This window comes from Macrosteles quadrilineatus, unplaced genomic scaffold (genome assembly GCF_028750875.1).
Source record: "Macrosteles quadrilineatus isolate MER2022 unplaced genomic scaffold, UCM_ALF_1.0 Scaffold_7__1_contigs__length_78375512, whole genome shotgun sequence".
NCBI classification, from domain to species: Eukaryota; Metazoa; Arthropoda; class Insecta; order Hemiptera; family Cicadellidae; genus Macrosteles; species Macrosteles quadrilineatus.
Genome location: NW_026542600.1, coordinates 69,701,956 through 69,723,314, shown reverse-complemented (window position 1 = coordinate 69,723,314; position 21,359 = coordinate 69,701,956). Strand labels below are relative to the sequence as shown.

At 32.0% G+C, this 21,359-nt stretch overlaps 1 protein-coding gene across 1 annotated transcript in view; it reads right to left on the bottom strand.

The window, feature by feature from the left end:
* The window catches only part of LOC128998517 (calexcitin-2), an 81,151-nt gene that overhangs the window by 17,308 nt on the left and 42,484 nt on the right, over positions 1-21,359 (bottom strand). The window contains exon 3 of the mRNA XM_054424688.1: positions 331-394. Coding sequence (XP_054280663.1) covers positions 331-394 — 64 coding nt within the window. The remainder of the gene's footprint in view (positions 1-330; positions 395-21,359) is intronic.

The window sequence follows — 21,359 nt, the reverse complement described above, 5'->3', positions numbered from 1 at the left end:
AAAATGTATATTTCGGCATTAACCTTCTTCAGGAACAAACAAACAAATAAAATAGCCTATTTTATTGAGTACACAAATAGTTGAATAAATAAGCATGTTTATAGAATTTAAAGAAACCCGTTTAAGAACAGGTATCAAAAACTTTGTCCTTGGAGTATGGAAAAGTTATACTAGTTAAAAGAAGAAATTACTTTTTTCCATTTATTCCTTTGGGCTTTTATTTAATTACGATGACATCAAACTACAACAAATGGTACATAACAGATAGTTCAAATCAAATATGTGATCCCTTTCAAGCATTGTTTAGTTAGTCAAACGTAAATTACTTACCGAAAAATACGTTAAACAGGTACATGAATTTCTTCATTCGGAATTGTGAAATGGACATCTTTCCCTGAAATAAGTAAAACAAATTAGTAGCTTGTCTAGGTATTGGTGAGTTTGAAACAAATAGTATGATAAATAGTATGAACGAAATTCAACACTATAAAGAGACATTATGACTCACGAATACGCTCAAATGTTTTGGGAGAACCTTATAGAAAATAAAGTAAATTTAAAAATCATATAAACATACGGTCGTTCATCAAATTCGTTGCCAAAATAGTTCCAACTATTTCCATATTTTTCCCTCTGTTATAAGCATCACAGACTTAGGTTTAAAATAGTTTTACCGCATGATTCTATAATACAAGGTAAATATTAGTTTTATTTTAGTCTGGCGTAATATTTTCGTTTCAACGGGTTAGGTTGCACACTCAATTATTTAAATAAGTGTAATAATGACAAATACAATTAAATGGAAAATCGTTTATTCCAACAGGAATGGTTTTCAAACAACCATAATTTTTAAATCTAGAACAACTAATCGTGTAAGAATGCATTTCAATTAAGGTTATTGTAAAACTTATTAAGGTTGTTGTTAAAGATGTTTTTCTATCTAGGGGTGTGTTGTTAGTCTATTGGTTTTTCCCTAGGACGGTAGGCACGAGCCCGGGATTATTTTTCACATTACTTCAGGCTAGATCTATTTGTAACATTATCACTTTAGATCAAAATCCATTGGTGAATTGGCGGGATTTGAACCCGGGACCTCAGGGATCTAAGTCCCGTGCTCTAACCACTACATCAGCTCACTACCCTAGTCTATTGGTTTGAAAGGGTTAAACTTAAAAGAGTTTGCGTTATCTTGTAATTTAAAAAAAGTTTTCGTCAAGAATCTCGTCCAAAATGTTGTCCATAAAGCCTTAAAACTACTGTGCTCCTCTTGTCTTTTTCTCTACGAATAACATTTCTTTGAAACTTTAGCATATATAGAATAGCTGTAGAATAGTTGTAGGATCAATAAAAGTGTACCTTTCGATGTTTATCCACCAAAGCACATGCAAATCCATAAACTTCTGAAAAGCACAAACGTCCTAAGGTGAGAATTATGCGTTTCTTGGAAGTTCTTTTTAGTGGATATTGTGTATCCTACAAGACTTCAAAGCGTTTCATATCCTTAAACAAATTAATTTTTATTTGTGAGTATCTTTGGTGTATTGAATGAATATTAATTTTGAAACCAAATAACGAAATTACATACACCTTTTTATACAAAGGTTGCATACATTGAGATTAAATTATAACAAGTTGGAACGATAAATAAATGTAAAATCATATTAAGATTATATTACATTAAGGTGCCTAAGCTATACCACAGATTATAATCTACCAACCAAAAGGCATAGGTAGGTTGAGGGTGTAGATCATATTGAGGATTAACACACATACGAGGGTTATCAGAATGAACACAAAATCATAGTAAATTGAAATCACTTTTTAACTGTATTATGTTATTCAATACATATTTAGCTAAAATCATATTATGACTAAACAATAACACAGTTAATTATACTATTATTAAATCACCAGAGGGTAACGGAATGTTGAGATAAACTCATATTGAGGTTAAATCATATTATCGTTAAATTGAAATGAAAAAATATGCTTTATTATACAAACTAGAAAGTATTAAATACCTAGAGAAAATCTTTTTAAGGACATTTCAAAGACATTTCAAAATTTGATTTTTGTAATTTTAACTCATACCAACGTTAAATTATGTTCAAATTAAGCCATAAGGTAAAATAGTACTGTAATTAATCGTAGTGGTATATCATATTGATAACATGATGTTAATAAGGTTAACGTTAATTTGTACTGAGGGTAAATCACATTAAGGTTAAATCAAATTATGATTAAATTTAAGCAGGTAATTTATGTTATATTTGAATCATATTATGGAAATCATATTCTTTATTTGTCATTGAGGACTTTACTTTACCTTTAACATCGAACTAGTTTTAAATTATATTAATTTCGAATCATTTAAATGATTAAAAGTATCTAAGTCATAAATCTCGTATGTTGTTTTGAAATGTTTGTGTCAATTGCACCCTTGCTCAATACCGTGTAGAGATTCCGATCAAGATAGTTATTTGAAACACCTGGCAACTGTTCCTACTTTACCTCAAGTCTATTTTCATTGCTTATACCGCTTGTCTTGGTAGGTTGGCATTTCGATCCATTCAATATATAAAATGCAGGATTAGACATTTACCAGCTAACAGCACATTTCAATCAATCCACAATGTTGCCAAATGCCATCTAGATTTATTCGACGCTCGGTCGAACCATCTAATGCTACCATTGATCAATCTAAACGTTCGCCTTCTTGGACGTTTTATTTGACTAGAGGTACATAGTTTACGTTTGTGAGTAAATGGTGATTGAATGCAAATTATTTGTTTCGTTCAGATTTATCATATTAATAAAACGTGAATACTTCTGTTAACATTAGCCAGAGTGCTTTATTTTTGCCTCTTGAAAGCGTTATCAAAAAAGTTCCTAAAGAAGTTCCTTTTTATCATAATTTTGGAAATATAACTTTTTATAAGATACGTAAAAAATATTTTACTTTTTGTAGAATTACTTTTTTAAGTAGATGGTTGTTAAGGGAATTTTTCACAAAATTAAAGGGGTTTACTTGTACCATTTTGAGTTATAATATACAAAACATAAGCGAAACAAAGAAGCATGTCTTGCCATACCAAACAAGAAGTAAGATTTGAATTTTGTAAACTAATCTAAATTGAAGGATTTTAAACCTTCTTTTTGATTTTTGATCCCATATTTAACGGAGTGTTCAAGATCAAAATTTGACATTATTGAGCCGAAAACAGCGCAAATATATACGTAATTTGTACATCATGGAAAATTTAATTTCATATTCCAAGGCCTCCAAAAGCAACGGTACTCTGTTGACTACAAAAACTATGTAGTAAAAACTAGAACTAGATTTTTTTCAAACTAACGTCAACAATCAAAGTCTCCAAATATTTACAGAATACCCTGTAGACTTAATTAAAATGTAATGAAAATGTTAACAGCTGAAAAATATTCAATGTGAATAGTGTCGAACAGCTGTTCCATTGCAACGCGTCTGTTGGAACTTGTCTCACAGATGTGATGTAGGTGTTGAAGGAAGTGACGATTACAAATCAACAACATTGGCAAACTTCCTGCGACTACTGATGCGTCTTTGTGTTGTTGGCTTTAACATAAATATAATTGGCTTGGGAATTAACAATTGGACCTATGTGTATCCATTGATCTACACATTAACTTTTATAGGAGCTTAAACGTTTAAAGTGCTTGAGCAGTAATTTAATTGACGTTTGTAACAATGTCAAAGTGTTTTATAAAAATTTAAATATTTTGTGGATGTTTAAGTTTTAATATGGATTTTTACCCCTCTAAATATTCGATACAATCTGATGAATACTTATTTGTGATAATCAGCTCTGTTATAAATGTTAATAACTAGATTTGGGACTAAGTTGGTGAAATTCAGTTATCTTCTAATGACTATAAACAGAGCATATCATATAATTCAAATGATGTTAAACAGGAGAACACTATGCAAGTAAACATTATAACGATCACCTGATTTTATTGAATTTCCCATTTGATTTGGATACTGTGTAGTATCCAAATCATTATGCAGATAGAGCTGCAATACTTGGTACAAAGTTACAGGGCATAAAACTCTATTTTAACACATATTCAGTGATCCAATATCTCTTCAGGGGGACGGCCCACAAGGAGTCGGAAGAAAATCTTAAATGGAAGCATAGGTCAATATGCACATCAAATTAAAGGGTTTTTTTTAGTAGAATACAATGCCGCAAACCGCACTTCAAAAGGTTGATCTTTCGCAAAATGGCAGATGTTCAAAAATTTCTTGAATCCGCCATTTTTTACTCAGGCGTTTTTTTTAGCTTGAATTTACGGCATCGTAATCTACTAGTGAAGACCTTTAATTTGATGTGCATATCGACCTATGCTTACGTTAACAATTTTCTTCCGATTCCTAGGGCTGTGCCCCCTGAGGAGTAAGCGTATAATAGCAATGTAAATTAAATGAATCTTTGAACAACTGCCATTTTTGCGCAGGATCAACCTTTTGAAGTGCGGTTTACGGCATTGTATTCTACTAAAAAGGACCTTTAATTTGATGTGCATATTGACCTATGCTTTCATTTAAGATTTTCTTCCGACTCTTTGTGGGCCGTCCCCCTGAAGAGTTATTGGATCACTGAATATGTGTTAAAATAGAGTTTTATGCCCTGTAACTTTGTACCAAGTATTGTAGCTCTATCTGCATTATTTTTTAAAATATTTAACTGTCCTGGGACTTTTTTACCACCCTGTATTATAAAATACAGAAAACGAACAATACATACCAAAATGAGTTTTTAACTGAAATTTAGCCCATATAAAAATAATACCATTAACAATAGGATATAGGAACAGTCCAAACAACTGGACATTATACAATATTCTTATCAACAAAAATCTTTAAATTTTTAGCTAGTGTTTCTATTGTTTTATATATTTACTTCTATTATTTCCATAATAAAACATTCTTATCACTAACCCCATCCTTGTTGTTTGTTATATTGTTGTTATATCTACTTGTTAATATCCTTTGCACAGTGTTTTCCGTTGATAAATTTATTAGTTGTATAAACATTACCCGATGTGGGTTTCATTGCAAATTATTTTCAATATTTCTATAAAATAAAATATGAATGATAGAAAAAGATACCTCGGAAATTCACCGTTTCCGATTGATATATTTAGTTTGAAATGCTATCCATACCAACTAAGCTGAAAAGAGCTCTTTTTTGTACCTTAATTCTTAAAAAAATATTTTATACAACGCTAAAGCGCTCAATGAAAAGTATCAATGATTATTCCGTAGTGATTATTCTATTGATAACGTTTTTTTAATGGCCTCGTATAATTTTATTGCAATTTAAGGTCGACATTAATGAGTGTAATACCCTCTAATTAACAATTAGTTGAAAATATAATCCTAATCTGTGGTATCCAGGTAGCCGCTATGCTTAACTTTGATTATCACATAAAAACTATAATTGCCTCTTCCAATTTTCCGATTGTTTTATGTTAAATTTAGTTAGAAAAAATATTATAACAATTTCTATAACATTTTTATTTTATAGCATTTTTGACAGTATTTTATTATTACTTTGAGACAATAAAATTATTATCATTCTACGTTAAAATTTAAATTTTAGAAGAGTTTTACTCGCTGTATATATGTTAAATGCACAGGGTTTTACATACAATAAAACTAAAAATTACATATTATATGATATGGCCAATTAAGTAGAAAGAGTTCGAGATTTTCACACCGTAAAAACCAATCAATGCAGTACAGTGACCTACAAAAATTAATCAATTATGGCAATAAGGGATATACAAATTAAACAAGAAATTAAAAATGTAAGGCTGAATGTTCACAAAAAAATTTACAAATACGTTTTCACACGAATGTTTTACGTCATTAAACTTTGTGCAAGATACATTATTTGAATACTTTTGCAATATGTAGTAAAGTGTAGAATAACAACCGCCCAAATTTTATCAAACAGTGTTAATCTTTAGTTTTCCGAACAAAGTGTTTCCCAAATTTTACTAACAGGCGTAAATAATTAAAGGTAACTAATCAAGTAATAATGTGCATAGAGTAACAACAAACTGCATATTAAATATACTTGAGTTCTTAATTGTAAAAACCCATTTTTTTTTAAATAACATGGTGTTAAAGAAGGAACTTTGACATCTTTTAGAGGTTCAATTATTCAACTAACGAATTCAATTCAAATAGGTACAACATTACTTCGAAGGTTCCCTTTAACTCACTCTCCTTAATATAGCTGGAGCTTAACTGGAGATTAAGTATATGCAAACAAAATGTTGATTCGATTTCCGTTTTATATCACCGTTGAATCTTTGAAGAGGGTCCTTAGTGTTAAACTTTTGTTTCATAATGGTTTTGCAGTCTGTCTTATAAATGAAATACTAATTTAGAAGTCTGAATAATATGACCTATGAGACGTTCAGATCGCTGTAGCTTTTTTTACAAAAGAAAATTTCTAAGGCGTGTAATGGATTAAACTTGAGAACCACACTCAATTTTAGATTAAATAAAAAAAAAATTATGCATATTTATTAATCAATTTCCAGTTCTATATCTTACCTGTAAATAAATCTTAGTAAATTTCCCGTAGTTTTTTAATGAGAGAATCAATTTGTTACTAAGGTACTTTATGATCAGTTCTATGATTCTTCAGGTCAACTGGTAGAGCGCGGGGCTTCGGAGCCCGAGGTTCCGGGTTCAAATCCCACCAATCACTAATTTTATCAATATGATAATGTTACCACCCTCTAAGGACTAGTCTGGAGTAATGTGTAAAACAGTTCCGGGCTAGAACCTTGCGTCTTAGGATGTGAAGGTAGGACATAAAACATGCTTCTACCAAAACATTTGTGAGCTCGTGGAATGAGTTACAGGTAAAAAGTGTAAAATTCGTACGCATTTTCACAAGTGGGTAGGGAGGGTTCCAAACGTCACTCGAACACGCGTTACCCCCTTCTCTCTCGTACCCCCCTCCTACAACTCGTGACCCCAGCCACTCATCAAAGTTGGCCTTTGAACCTGGAGTACTCAAGTCATGTCACCTGTTCATTGCCAACTCCTCGGAATCGGATTTAATCAGTTCAAAGTCGTTATAACTAAAAGTGTGGTTAAAAGTTATCAATTTATTTACTAAAACTGATTAAAATCCAATCAACCTGCAATATGTACTAACAAGTTTTTCTATGGTTGGTTCTATTTTAATATTTTATCATGTTGACAGACGATTCCCATAACTGATGAGTCAAACCGAATTGCACAACGTTTCGCTGTGTATCTGGCAGCGTTCTCAGGTGGGAATGTACTTGACGGGAAGCACGATAGCTCAAAACAAATGTTCGAGAAGTAAAATTTAAATCTTCCAAAAATATTAAAAATAACATAGGGTAGGTTCTAGATCCCAAAACATCATAAAAGTTACACAAAATCACCAAAAAATTTACATTAAACAAATATTTTTAGATATATATTCTATGATATAAAGAAAATATTAAAACTCTGATTCATTTACAGATGAAGGTTTCATCGTTTGTTGTAAAACCTTGTAAAAACATCATTACTTGGTAAGGATCCTATTGTGGTAATAATTTTGTTCACTCACTTTAGCTGTGTTATGCTGTGTTTATAACTTAAAACCTTCCTAAAGTTGCCATTACTTTTACATCAGTACACCATAAATTTTAAACTGTTGGGTCATCTGGTTTAAATATTACGTTAGAAACCCCAGTTTACATACAAATAATTCATAAAAGGTTTGTGTCTAACTACAATTATTGAGTTGGAATATTTTATCCTAGCGATTAATACTGTATTATGAACTAAAACCATGTAAACTAAATACTGTAAACATAACAATTATTAACTTAACATACGGAATAAAGTAGGTCTCGTCTAATCTGTTTCTAATACTCAGTATAAAAATATTTTTACTATATAATTTGTTTATTTTTCAAAGTCAACTTTTGTAATTTATTTGATACTTACAGTAAGTAATATGTTCGATGTATTTCAAAAATGTTTCTGCAATCCAGAATTATTTGGGAAAGGTTGAATAAAGCTCTTACTAAAGCCGTTCCTAAATACAGAGAAGTTATTTGTGGATCAGGTTTCGTTTTCGTAGTGATCAAAGGACGGACAACACAATACATGAAGCCATTTAGCTGTTCGCTTCTGTATCTGGTTGGAAGTGGAATTCTCTGATCGTCAAATGCAAGCTATTTCAGTGCTTCATTTCGATAAATTTATTAGCGAGCTTTAGCGAGTGCAACTATCAGCGTGTGCAACTATTAGCTAGTGCAACTACTAGCGTGTGCAACTATTAGCTAGTGCAACTACTAGCGAGTGCAACTAATAGCGTGTGCAACTACTAGCGAGTGCAACTACTAGCGAGTGCAACTACTAGCGAGTGCAACTATTAGCGAGTGCAACTATTAGCTAGTGCAACTATTAGCGAGTGCAACTATTAGCAAGTGCAACTATTAGCTAGTGCAACTATTAGCGAGTGCAACTATTAGCTAGTGCAACTATTAGCTAGTGCAACTACTAGCTAGTGCAACTACTAGCGAGTGCAACTACTAGCGAGTGCAACTATTAGCGAGTGCAACTATTAGCGAGTGCAACTATTAGCGAGTGCAACTATTAGCGAGCGCAACTATTAGCGAGTGCAACTATTAGCGGGTGCAACTATTAGCGAGTGCAACTACATTGAATTTTCAAGTCCCCGCAAGAATCCTAAATGCTACCATTTGAGAAAATATTTTAAAATTGTGAACAGTTTTGCCACAACTTGTCCCTTTCACCCTTGATAATGATTGGTTTAGATTTTTATAAAGATTTATAAATAACCCTGCAACTAATTTGTGATTGTGAGTTTTACTAGAACAGCTGTATATTATATGATATAATCAAGGAAATGTATATTTAAAATACCCCCGGCTCCGCAAACCTGCAGACTAATCGAATTTCCATTTCCCTGGTTAGATTTACACTTAAATATTACCTTAAAAAGTTCAGAGTTATATTCTATTTAATTAACATTAATTTTAACGAGTTTTTAGGTTTTGCGCTACAGTAAATTTAATCATGTGTATTTTTATAGCTTTTACTTTCCACGTTCATTTCAATAACTAAAAAGATCAGCTTTTTCTTTAGTCAGAACCATTAACAGACTCCAATGGCAAGGGCAGCTGGGTTCAGTCCCGCACCATAAAAACTTTATAACCACACAGCTACCAAGCAGAAATTCGCTTATTTTTGGATATATCGTGTAAAATATTTTAATTTTACCAATGTTATGTTTAGCATTATAAAAACATTACTTCTATGTAATCCTCGTAGCATGGATCATCGAACGTAAAGCAATGTTGCAATGTATATTGTGCGTTAATTTACCTTATTTTGGACCTGTTGAATTTAAATAGAGCTCAATAATAAAACCTCACTAACTCGAAAATTTGTGAACCCAGAGGTTGTCAAATTATCCAGAACATTGACTAATAAATGAATACATAACCTTTTCTTTGCTTACTTATATATGTAGTAACATGTTATTTATAAGTAGTAAGACTTTCTACATATAAATGTATTACTTACATAAACATTTTTACATATTGAGTAAACAATCTTTAAAAAAATGTCTAAAATTCAACAACTAAAACTAAACGTCTGGATGAATTGGTTTTTTTTTCATGCGCCCAGTCAGCTGTTTAGGCCTACTGTTGACGTCGAGTTAGTGACGTTTTACGGTACCCATAATTCGCAGGTTTGGTGTGAATTGGGTATTTATTAATATTCCTTAGTTATAATAACACGCGATACTAATATAATCACAATAATCATAATAGTACAAATTTTATAAAACGTTTTGAAATAAAATGTATATAATGTACCATGTAAAGTAATATTAAAATATAAATAACAAATGATATAAATGAAACTACTCCCGAACATTTTCGTTTTGCTCTGAAAACATTTTAATCCTACCGAGAGGTAACAACGTAATTTAAACTAATGATGAGCGGGTTTTAAGTTATTAACGATACGCAGCGAATTTAACGATGACAGAAGATTTATCGCGATTGTGACAGGCCGACTGTAAAGATCTTGTCAGTCGATTATTCGATGTATCGATCAAACAACGAACGATATTGTATAGTTTATCGATTCGCTTTGACATGAGCCTTGTAATAACAGGACAATATGCATCAGCAAAAACCACGGCATAGTCCTTTCACATTGGAGCTTGTGTGGGGAGAAATGTTGATTTGGTTCTAACATTTATTTTATACGGTTTAGAGTAAAGAGTATTAATTATCTGTATTTTCTATTCCTTGGGTTCGAGCCCGAAATTGTTTTTTACACTACTTCAGGGTAAGAATAGAGGGTCGCGGCAATATAACTTAGATAAATCTATTTGTGATAGGAGAAGGGATTTGAACCCGAGACCTTAGGGACTGAAGTCCCGCGCTCTAACACATTAGACCTTATCTTAACCGACCACAGATTAACTATCGAGTTAACCGCTTCCATCCTGAAAAAAATAGTTTGTTCTCGTCCTTATCGCAGTACAGCAATAGCAAAAGAATAGAATCGTTTTAGGAAGTATTTTTTATGTTGAATAACATGATTTTTCAAGTAAACTTTGGGGGTTTATAAATTTAAACATTTGTAAATAATTGTATCAATCAGAAAACGGCTGGTCTATTCTGCCAATCGTCAAAGGCTAAATGCCCTATGATGATGCCGTTGATTGGCATTTATCCTTTTGTATAGGCACCCCTATTAAGAAGATAGCCTTCTTAGGCCATGAAATCTTTGTAATTGATATCTCTCTGTACAAAATTCCTTACTATAAGTCTAAAATGAGTCTTTTCCTTTCCTAACAGTAAAAAATAATAAATTTCCAACGTATTGAAAAGTTACAACTTTATAATGTATAATTTATATATTATTTAGATCGACCTTTGAAGTATCGCATTGCTCTTGTTATTAAGCTAGCTAACGAACAAATTAGGTACAAAAAAACGTAATTTGTATTTCATCTGATTAGATAATGCTTCTTCCTATAAGACGAGATAAGATGTATTTATAAACTCGTAGTCTCGACAAGAAAATTATTTTGTGCAGACTTAAACTGGGGCTTTTCCTAAATAAAACGTAGACTAACCTATATTCGTATTCTGGGGTACATTTCTCAAACAGTCAAAATCTGATTACTGTCCCCATTTATATAAATGATCATTTCTAATATTCTTTCTTTATCACTGAGCATACCCAAAGCTTCGTATTCTAATATCAGTATGAGAGAATGTAGAGTTTACAATCGAGTGGGATGCATTACATAGCTTTGTTACTGACATACCAGCCCGAACTTTGTACTAAAATCCCGATGATAAATGAAAACTAGACCCAGTTTATAACCAGTAAAAAGCTTCTGACCTTTTACAGGATCGAACTGGCTACCTTCTGAAGCACTAGGTAATCAGCTATATATACAATAAACACATTATGCCTACTGTATAATATTCTAAAATACAAGAAAATAGAACTATAACCAGATTTTGTTATCGGGCTATCAATTAATAATGCTATCTAACAGAAATTCTACTTTAGATAGTAACAAGACCGGGGTTTAGAGCGGTTCCTAAAAAAACTTATAAGAGATTTGGCGTAGTAGATATAAAAAAAATATAAAAAAAATACAAATAATGTTGATGGGCATGTGATCAGCAGTTTAATTTCACTATAAAACCTGTATTGCAAATTTACCATAAACCTTTATATATAATTGGTATAAATTCGAATAACTGTTTTAATTTCGTTAACTATTTACTGTAAACACAACTATTGAAATGAATAGTTTTAATGGGAAATTCATAACATAAATATTGAGCTTTAAAGCTTTTTTAGGTAGAATTTTATACTTTACATCATAACTACTTTTCCACCCGTATATGATAGGCTGGAAAGTTGTCCTTTCCCGTACGTACACAAGGAAAATTAACGTACCATGCACCGCCACAGCTGATGAAATAAACAGTTAATCGCTACGGCCTATTTATTTTCTGATACATAAAAATCTTATAGTTTATGTTGTGTCCTAAATAAATTGTGTTATGAGTTTAAAAGTACTCATTTTTTTGTGTAGTATGATGTAAAGTATCGTACGTTACTCGCCCGATAAGCTTTACCGTAGGCCTACTCGCACGGTAAAACACCATTTACCTGGCTAGTAACGTAATATACTATTACATATCGAATGTATGACAATACGTATCCAAAAACACAATACATCAGTATTTGGGTGTGTTGGAGCTTCGATTGGTTAGTATCTCGCACTTCGGTGAGGGAGTTACGTGTTCAATCCTAGCATATCCGCAATTTCCTGAAATTGCTCGTGTGTGACTGGCGTAGACACTAAAAAACCAGGCCATAATTCAAAAGATATAATAGTTTTCTTAGAGAACTTTTCACGCCAGGTTTCGTTCGCAACTTAACTCTTAAACACCTAGGTATCGGAAGGGACCTCGGCAGATAAATATAAGTCGGCAATAGTTCTCACAGTAAATAAACCAAATTAATCTGTATATTTGAACGTGTACAGCGAACCGAAGTTAAAACAGAAGTGCTAAAATCACGCGAGAAACAAATAAACAAACTGCCATCTCGGCCATGTTTACAGAGCACTTGCGGTCAGAACGGGCCGGTCTCCTTGAAAAATCCAAACCCAACTTCCATATTTGTTAAATCCCATGTGATAGATTAAGATAGTAGACAGATTCTTGTAGAAAATCAGACAAAAATCGAAACCTAAGTGAATAAAATGAACATAGTTAATTTGACAGGAAATTTTGAAAATGTTGTTTGTACTTGTTGCCATCATCGTAGTTATATAAGTTATCGAAGTTAGTAAATAAATTGTGATTAAACGGGCTTAAACATCGAATTCGGTAGCTTAGTGGTAGTGGGTTTGCAGACCGACTACCACTACAGGCCAATGTGATTTATTATGGACCATTCTGTAATGGTATTTCATTCTTAGGATCACCATACAGATTAGTAGTTTACGGTAACGGAGAATAATTGTATGAGAAAAATAAATAATGTCATTTAATTTACAATGGCATGCCAATTGGAATTATATAATCAGACAATATAGAATGTACGTTTGCAGAATTTAGTCTGAATTCAACTGGTCATTTATTTATTATATATTAATTTGTATAAATTTTAGTAGGGATGGAAATATAATTATGTGAAAGTTAAAAAGTCAAGATTGGAATAATAAGCTAACTATGGAATCGTATGAGAGTAAACAAAAATAACTATTCAATTCCAAACAAATCATTGAGTAGGCTTTGAATGGACGAACTGAAATGCCACCACATGAACACAAGGACATTATTCTATCGAATTTCCATGATGTGACCAGCAAAATATTTTACCAATAAAAGAGGTGACCTGACTAGTTTTTCTATAAGACTTCAATTCTGCAATCGTGCCTTCTTTATTGAACTCACCAGAAGGCGCGCTTGCAGAATTGAAGTCTTATACAAAAACTAGTCAGATGGTCACATCTTTTGTTGGTAAAAGATTTATCTGGTCACAGCATTACTTTTATTTGTAGTACGTAGTAGTCACAACATTAATTTAGCTAGTAAAAAGTCTTTACAATTAAATACGATGAACATGAGGCAACTAGTATTTTTTGCGTTTGTAGAAGTCGGTTGTGGAAGTTTGTGCAAGTTGCTACTCCGAGCAAGTTTCAGTTAAGACAAGTAAGGTATTAGGCACGTCATATTTGTAGCACGCCACTTGTAAATAGAAAGTAAAGCAACCACCATTCTAAATCAAATTTAAAATAAAAACTTAAACAATAATTTATTATTTTCAGTTTTATGAGGCCTTTCTCTCTGCATCATATACAACACAAAAACTAAAGTTTTTATTGAAATATTGAAACAAATTTTACCAGTTCTTCATGAAGATTCTAAATTTACAATTGAACATTCTAAAACTTAATCAATCACTAAACATAGAGTTACAGCTGATGGTTTTGATAGATGGCGTAAGGATCACTACGATGACATCACTGCTACTGTACAACTAGTGCCTGGTCGATTAGCCAATCGACTATGTGCGAGGTCAAGTAACAAAGGAATGTTTCAAACTGTAGGCCGATTATTGGCTTACCTAAATATCTGTACCATCTATGTACAAATTGATCGACGAAAAATTTGTCTTGAAATAATCGCCCGAGTGCGCTTCCCCTAAACTATCTACACAAATTATTGTGGTTTGGATCCATTTGGTAAGTGGAGGTCAAGCCGTGTCTTACTTTGTTTGAAACTTGTATACGTCTAGTTAGGATAAGTGTGAGTTTTAGGAGTAATGCCAAAACTTATCCCAGAGCTTACCGTGTTGTCTTAAGTGCTTAGCTCGGTGCTTCCGCCAAAGTGTAGCCCAAAACCAACAGAAACTCCTTAAAATATAAATACGGTATTTTGATTGGGTTAAAGTTGATAAATCCTATAATTATTGAGTATAAACACACACGAAAATTTCATATTCCCTAATCACAAGACTGAATTAGACGGGAATTTAAGAATACTTAACTTATATTGAATCCCGTGTATATGTTTCAACTGCTAATTTTACGCAGTCAAGAACACCAAGCTATTTAGATTAAAATCTGTCAAAACACCACAAATCATGGATATGACGCCGATTCTGTCCCTCTCTTACCAACGATCGAAACGCCAACAATTGATTAGCTAGGATCTACAATTATATGCTAATGTTGATTTTATGTATTTTCCCAGTGGCAAGAACTAGAATATTTAATTTTGAACTAGTTACCTTATGCCTTTGTTCTTGCAGGTATGAAGTTATAATCCTCCAATATATTTCACGAAGTCGCTGTGACGTAAACGTGCCATTCGGGTGATATGTGTATAAACTGTGTAAATATGTAAATTGAACTTCAAGACTCCCTGAAGATGCCACACACTGTGGTGAAATATATTGGAGGATTATAACTTCATACCTGCAAGAACAAAGGCATAAGGTAACTAGTTCAAAATTAAATGCTAATGTTCATTAGACTATAACATTGTGCAATTATGCTTGTTGATGTTCCAAAACTCGATCATCTGACCGTAATCACTGGGTTTTAATAAATGGTCCTGACAAAAGAACAGCTGATGCTGGTAAAAAAGCTAGACGAATCATCACTTCATTCTAAACCTACGACACTCATTCAGCATGAATACGTCCAACAAGTATGTTATTGCCTATGTGATGGCCTATGCTAGTGACAACAACAAAACGCATATAGTACATATTTAAGATTGTCTACAACTGTAAGAGTATAGTTGACGAATTCTTTTAAAAAATCAATCAAATTAAAAAACAACAACGAACAATGACTAGACGTTTTTACTTAAGCCCCTTTCCTTTGGCACGATGCCAGCTGTTTGGAGCTCCAGGCCTTTTGTCTCTTAAACGGTAAATTAATGTGAACCGGAGTTAAGTTTATTTTTAAACTTCTAAGTTGTTGTGTCCTAGCTATATTTACTTTATAAACTGTAATAAACCGTATGATGTTAGAATAGTAATCGACTAGTGTTTACGGTTACCTACTTTTATTGATAAACTAAATTTTAATGCTAAATTTTTAATTAAACTTGTATTTGTGATTATACATTTCTATCATAAAATACAATAAACTTGAGTGACCTTTTATTTTGTGCTTTACAAATTCAATAGTTTGCACAGTGATTCCGCTCTCAGTCGGAACTCGGAACTGTGGTTTAAAAACAGCGAAAGAGAGTTTAGAACCCAATCCAGGATCAATTTACTCAGATTTAATGCCACGATAAAATGGACCAAGTTTTAATGTGAACTAATTAACTAACGTGTTTTATAGTAAGTAAGATAAACTGTATCGACAATCTAACACTCCTACACTCGAAATTTTACCAACATTTTCCAGAATTAGGGGTCGTACCATTTTGTTCAGAGTTTAAAGTACCATAACATAATAAATTGTAATCAAACTCATTTGAGCTTTTGTTGAAATCCAATTTTAACGTGATTTTATGGGGTTTTATGGATTAATCACCATTTAAAAAAATCCAAAAGATTTGAAAATCCTGGAGATACCGTGGGTTAGTACCCACATACCAATTTCATCAAAATTAGACACTATGGTTTGTTGCTCTATGTATGTATATGATCTCAAAGGATGATGGTTTCCTCTGGGGACCTCAAAACGAAAGAGGAAATCGGTCCTGGGTCTAACTCTTATCATGAGACATGCGATTTGAGCAGTTGAGATTCTCTATATGACAAATTCTCTAAAAGCAGTATTTACATTTGCACTATTTTATACTTTATTTTATACCGTTATTAATCCCTACTCTGTCTGCGAAATTTGTACTTATTTAATTCAGCCAAAATTGATTTTAGAGCTTTATAAGTATGCTAAACTATAACGTGACCTAAAAGGCATTTGGGTTTTGTTTCCATAATATGTCTCAAACTGTGTGCTACAATACCTATATTTTTAAGCCACATTATTCGTGCATGCCATAGATACCTTTTATTCGTAAAACAAGTCTTATGACAGACGCACAGGCAAAAGGCCATGTAATAAGTTTTCAATTGCATATTGTAACACCGCTGTTTTCAATAAAATATTTATTTAATTTGATTTCATCATCGATTATACATTTCTCGGTTGGCCATGTTAAAATTTCACATAATAACGAGACAAAGAACAGAGGTAATTTTAGAATACACACAAAACCTTTAGTACTGAACGTTACGTCGTTAAAAGTGTAGTAAACCGTACTTTATTACACTTCTTATCCAACTAAAGTCCTGAACGTCTTGAGCCGTTTCACATAAGCTAATACATCAATGATTCTAAGAATCCCCACCATCTTCCCAAGTTGAGCTTAAAGTTTCCCTTAGCATGTTTCTCACATGCACATGACATCAAACAAGAAATTTATAAGTATGATGGATCGATAATTTTCTCAGAATACAAGTTTCCTTAAGTAAAATCTTACTAAAGAACCATCATTAATTTGAAACAGACTTTCTTGTAATGAATTTAACTGTGCGTAATGCTATTTTGTATGCTTTAAAACTGAGGACAAGATATATATGTTTATTTAATCCAGGTTCACCCCCAGCGAGATAACAATTTATACAAGGTGTACAGGGGGAAATATTACGATGTTTAGTTGTAAAATGGGGTAATTTTGATATCAGGATTGTCCAATTTTACAACAATATTTCGTAATATTTCAGCTATGTCTTATTTGATCTTTTTGAACTTGGTGTCGTTTGATAGGGAATTAAAAATGCTAAATAATAGTGTTCTTTACATTTTTTCATAAAATTAGCAGTTTTTGAGTAATTTAAGTTAAAAAGATTAAAATGGCCACCATTTTGAAATTTTAAGATGAATCAAGATGAATTTTTTTCTTACATTGGCCTTTTTTACCTTAACTTCATACGGTTGAAAAAGTTCAAAAAAATGTTTTTGTAAAAAATACAAAATGGTAGATATCTGTTTAACGAAGCGATTTTGGAAAACATTTCATTCTTGATTTTCTCTTTATTTTGACCCATTGAACCATTTCCCGGAGTTTGGCTGTTTACTTACGGGACATCCTGTATAATTATTAACCATTACTAATATTTAAGTAGTACTTGTCAGCACTTTTTCTAAGCCAGTCTCACTGTATTAAAGACGCCTCCGACGCATTTTGATGTTTGTTAGTATTTATTTTGTGTAAGTAGTATTATTATAAATTTATATTATAAAAAATTGATTTTCCGTCAATAAATAAATAAAATAAATAATTATCAGTACAGGCAATTCTCTTCTTAGTCGATATGAAAAAAGAAAACACAGAAAATACCTTAACATTTGTTAAAATCGGCCTCTTTGACTCCAGCTGTAATCTATACAATTTTTGAATCGTGTCGACGAATCTCCATATGGTTTTGATTTTAGACTTCAAAAATTCAACCTAATAATTACAACTATTAAAACCATGAATTTTTAACTGATGTTCTATATTGATGTAATAGGCTAAATCTTACAAATAGCAATTTAAACCTTTAAAGGATTTAGTGATGGGCGCAGTCTTTACTAAGACTGTCTTCTTATCAGGTAATAGGTTAGGAACTAAAAGGAAATATTGTATTTAATGACTAATATCAGGAGAGACGATTTTTTAATCGATATTGATTTCAACTCGAAAGGTAATTTTCATTTCTTCGCATAACTAAATGATAAACTTGTTTACTCTTAAAAGTTTGTTTCTAATTGTGCTTCCATCACAGATAAAAGTGTAGGTAACGAATTGTCTCTACTCTTGAATCAAAATCGATACTGTACTCACATTTAGATTGATTTAGTAATTACTATTACTATTTCCCCTTGAAATTGGGCACATTAAGGATATTATATTATATTATTACATTATATCGATAAATTTTTATATATCAAACATTGTTAAACATTCCCCGTCATCCTAAGAGATATATTCAATTAAGAATGGGTTATTTTCATATCTATTAAGCTGCATTTCACCTGTTTTATTTTTTGTAAATCCTGACTACAACAATTATTACAAAACTGTAATTATTACAACAATTAAAACATCATTAATTACTATTTTCAACGGTATAGGTCGCTCTACCTATGTTTCAATAATTTTACACACGTTTGCAACGTTGCAACTATTTACTTTAATATTTTCAACAAAAAAATATCAGCTGGATCTTATGGGCTCCTTAGACAACAGCTAATGTTTATCTTTCTATTCTAAAACAAAAAATATATACTTGAGCACCACAATAGCAAGTAATAATTTTCTGAGAGATAGTCGTAAAAAAATGTTGTCAAATGATTCGTTGATATTTAGTTATTTAATGTTTGAACTATTATTAATAAAGTGACAATGTTTGAATGGATATTTCACTCTTTTTACCTACAGAAAATCCTTATTAATTCAGAATAATTGGGGATCCAGGACGTCTGGATGGAAATAAATTTGATATGAGAAATTTAATGATATTCTGGAACCGTTTGAATGTAGTGAATCGTTTTTTTACAAAAAATCCACGAATAGAGTGTTCAGAATTTTGGAAATATTAATCATCACTGTAAGCTTTCCAACAAAACTGTATAATTAAAAACAGCTCATTCATAAATTATTAATATGCCATTTTTAAACTGCTGTTAATTTAACTGGATTGAGAAAAGTCAGAAAATGAGATCCGAGAGGGTTTACTGTATTTCTGGATAGAAGATGCTATATTAGGATTTGTGAAGTAGTTTTAGGTAACTTATGTTACTCATCGTCTGAACTATAAACATGGAACCTTCCAGGACCCCCGAAAAGGACGGTTCTACTATTATGAGGGGGGGGGGTTCTACAACTCCCAAAAAAATTCTGACTACAACATGCCATGATACACGAGGAGTAACGAAATTTTGAAGTTGAAACTACGTTGAAGCTCGTAGCATTCGTTTGAATCTATTATCTCTGAACAATTATTTTAACTACGATTTTATGACTAGTTAGTCTTGACGTTTTTCTTGTATCTGTTGGCAATAGCTTTCGACATACAATAATGGGGTGAATCATTTGCCTGAGTAAATACATTGTCTTCACAATTACCTACAGTACTGCAATTTCAAGTAAAAATTTGTCCACAAACACACATGTATGATTGTTTGATATTATTTCATTTATTTGTTTCATGCCATTGATAGTTCGTTATAATTGCCAAATTGTCAGAACAATGAGTTTCCCTTACTATTTTATGGTTACGTTGATGGTTGAGTTTTTTAAGTTGTAAGCTGGCACAAAAGATATGTTGGAAATGATCAAGGATTGAATTGTGAATTTTAAGAATTTATGTATATAAATCCAACCGATTTTCACCGTAGATCATGGATCTTTTTAATATGCTACCATTAATTTATATATAAGATATACTATTAAATTTACATATTTATTTTAAATTACATAAGATATTTTATGCACCATACTAGTACTAAGTAGCTTGGATATAATTATTAGTCATTTTATGCATGCTACAAACGACCTACTCCTTTTGCAATTTCCAATATCTTAAACCAAATTTGATTAAAACAATACACAATGTAATAACTACATCGTAGAATAAAATGAATTTTTCGCTCCTCAGTGGAAAAGACCGACAAAAGAATGTTTTATCAGAATATTCGGGCTAGTTGTCAGCTTTTGAAGGGCGGGTCTTTCCTGCCTCCATCCATCTCTGGATATGTCAATATTGGGCTCCTTTATTTTCTGGGGGACAGAAAATTACTGTGAGAACCAAACACGTTTTAAAAATGTAATTTTGAGAGATTTATGACTAGCTGTGAAGTGGAACTTGCCATTCATGAATCTTTCACCCTTCCACCATCAACTAAATAGTTGGGAACGAGACGTTCAGTGGACCGGTATCGTTGTAGTTAAGAATAAGAATAAGAATATCTTTATTGTCGTTAAATACAAAAGTACAATAGACAACGTCAGAACAAATACAATTTTTCTATGGATTAGGTCTATTGTATTGGTAGATAATAAGTTAAAACAGGAATTAAAAAAACTATCTATTAGATATTTGGTATCCTAAAAAATCTTCAAATGAATGAAAGCTTCTGTCAAGAAGCCAAACAGCTAATTTATTTTTAAATTTATTAAAGCTCAGCATTTGAAACAATACAGGTAGCTTATTAAAGAGCTGTATTTGGAGGAACTTGTGGTTATTGGTTGGTGTTGATAATCTTACTATCGGAATATCTAGCTGGTTACATGTTCTAGTATTATAACTGTGAAATTCGTTACGTTTTGGGAATGATGAAAGATTTTCTTTAACTTATAGCAAATTTTGAAAAATGAATATACATTGTAGAGTCATTATTCTGTGTTTGATCAAAGAGAGGTTTGCTGGTCGTTCTGCGAGGAATATCAAACATTATTCTTAGTGTTTTTTTCTGCTACTTGAAACCTTCTTGGCTCCAGCACAAATACCCCACATATAATATTGTAATGTTTCCATATAGATGATGAGAGTGGAAGAAACTGTAATGAGCATACTATCCGATACGCAGCTCTCAAGTCTTCTCAACAAAAAGCAGACTCAGGAGATCTTAGACACAACATGCGTAGTGTTGTTGTTAGCAGGTTTCTAAGGTTATCGGTCAATATGGTAGGGTTTGTAGCTAAACAAAGTTTGAAGATTTGTCGTTCAGAAG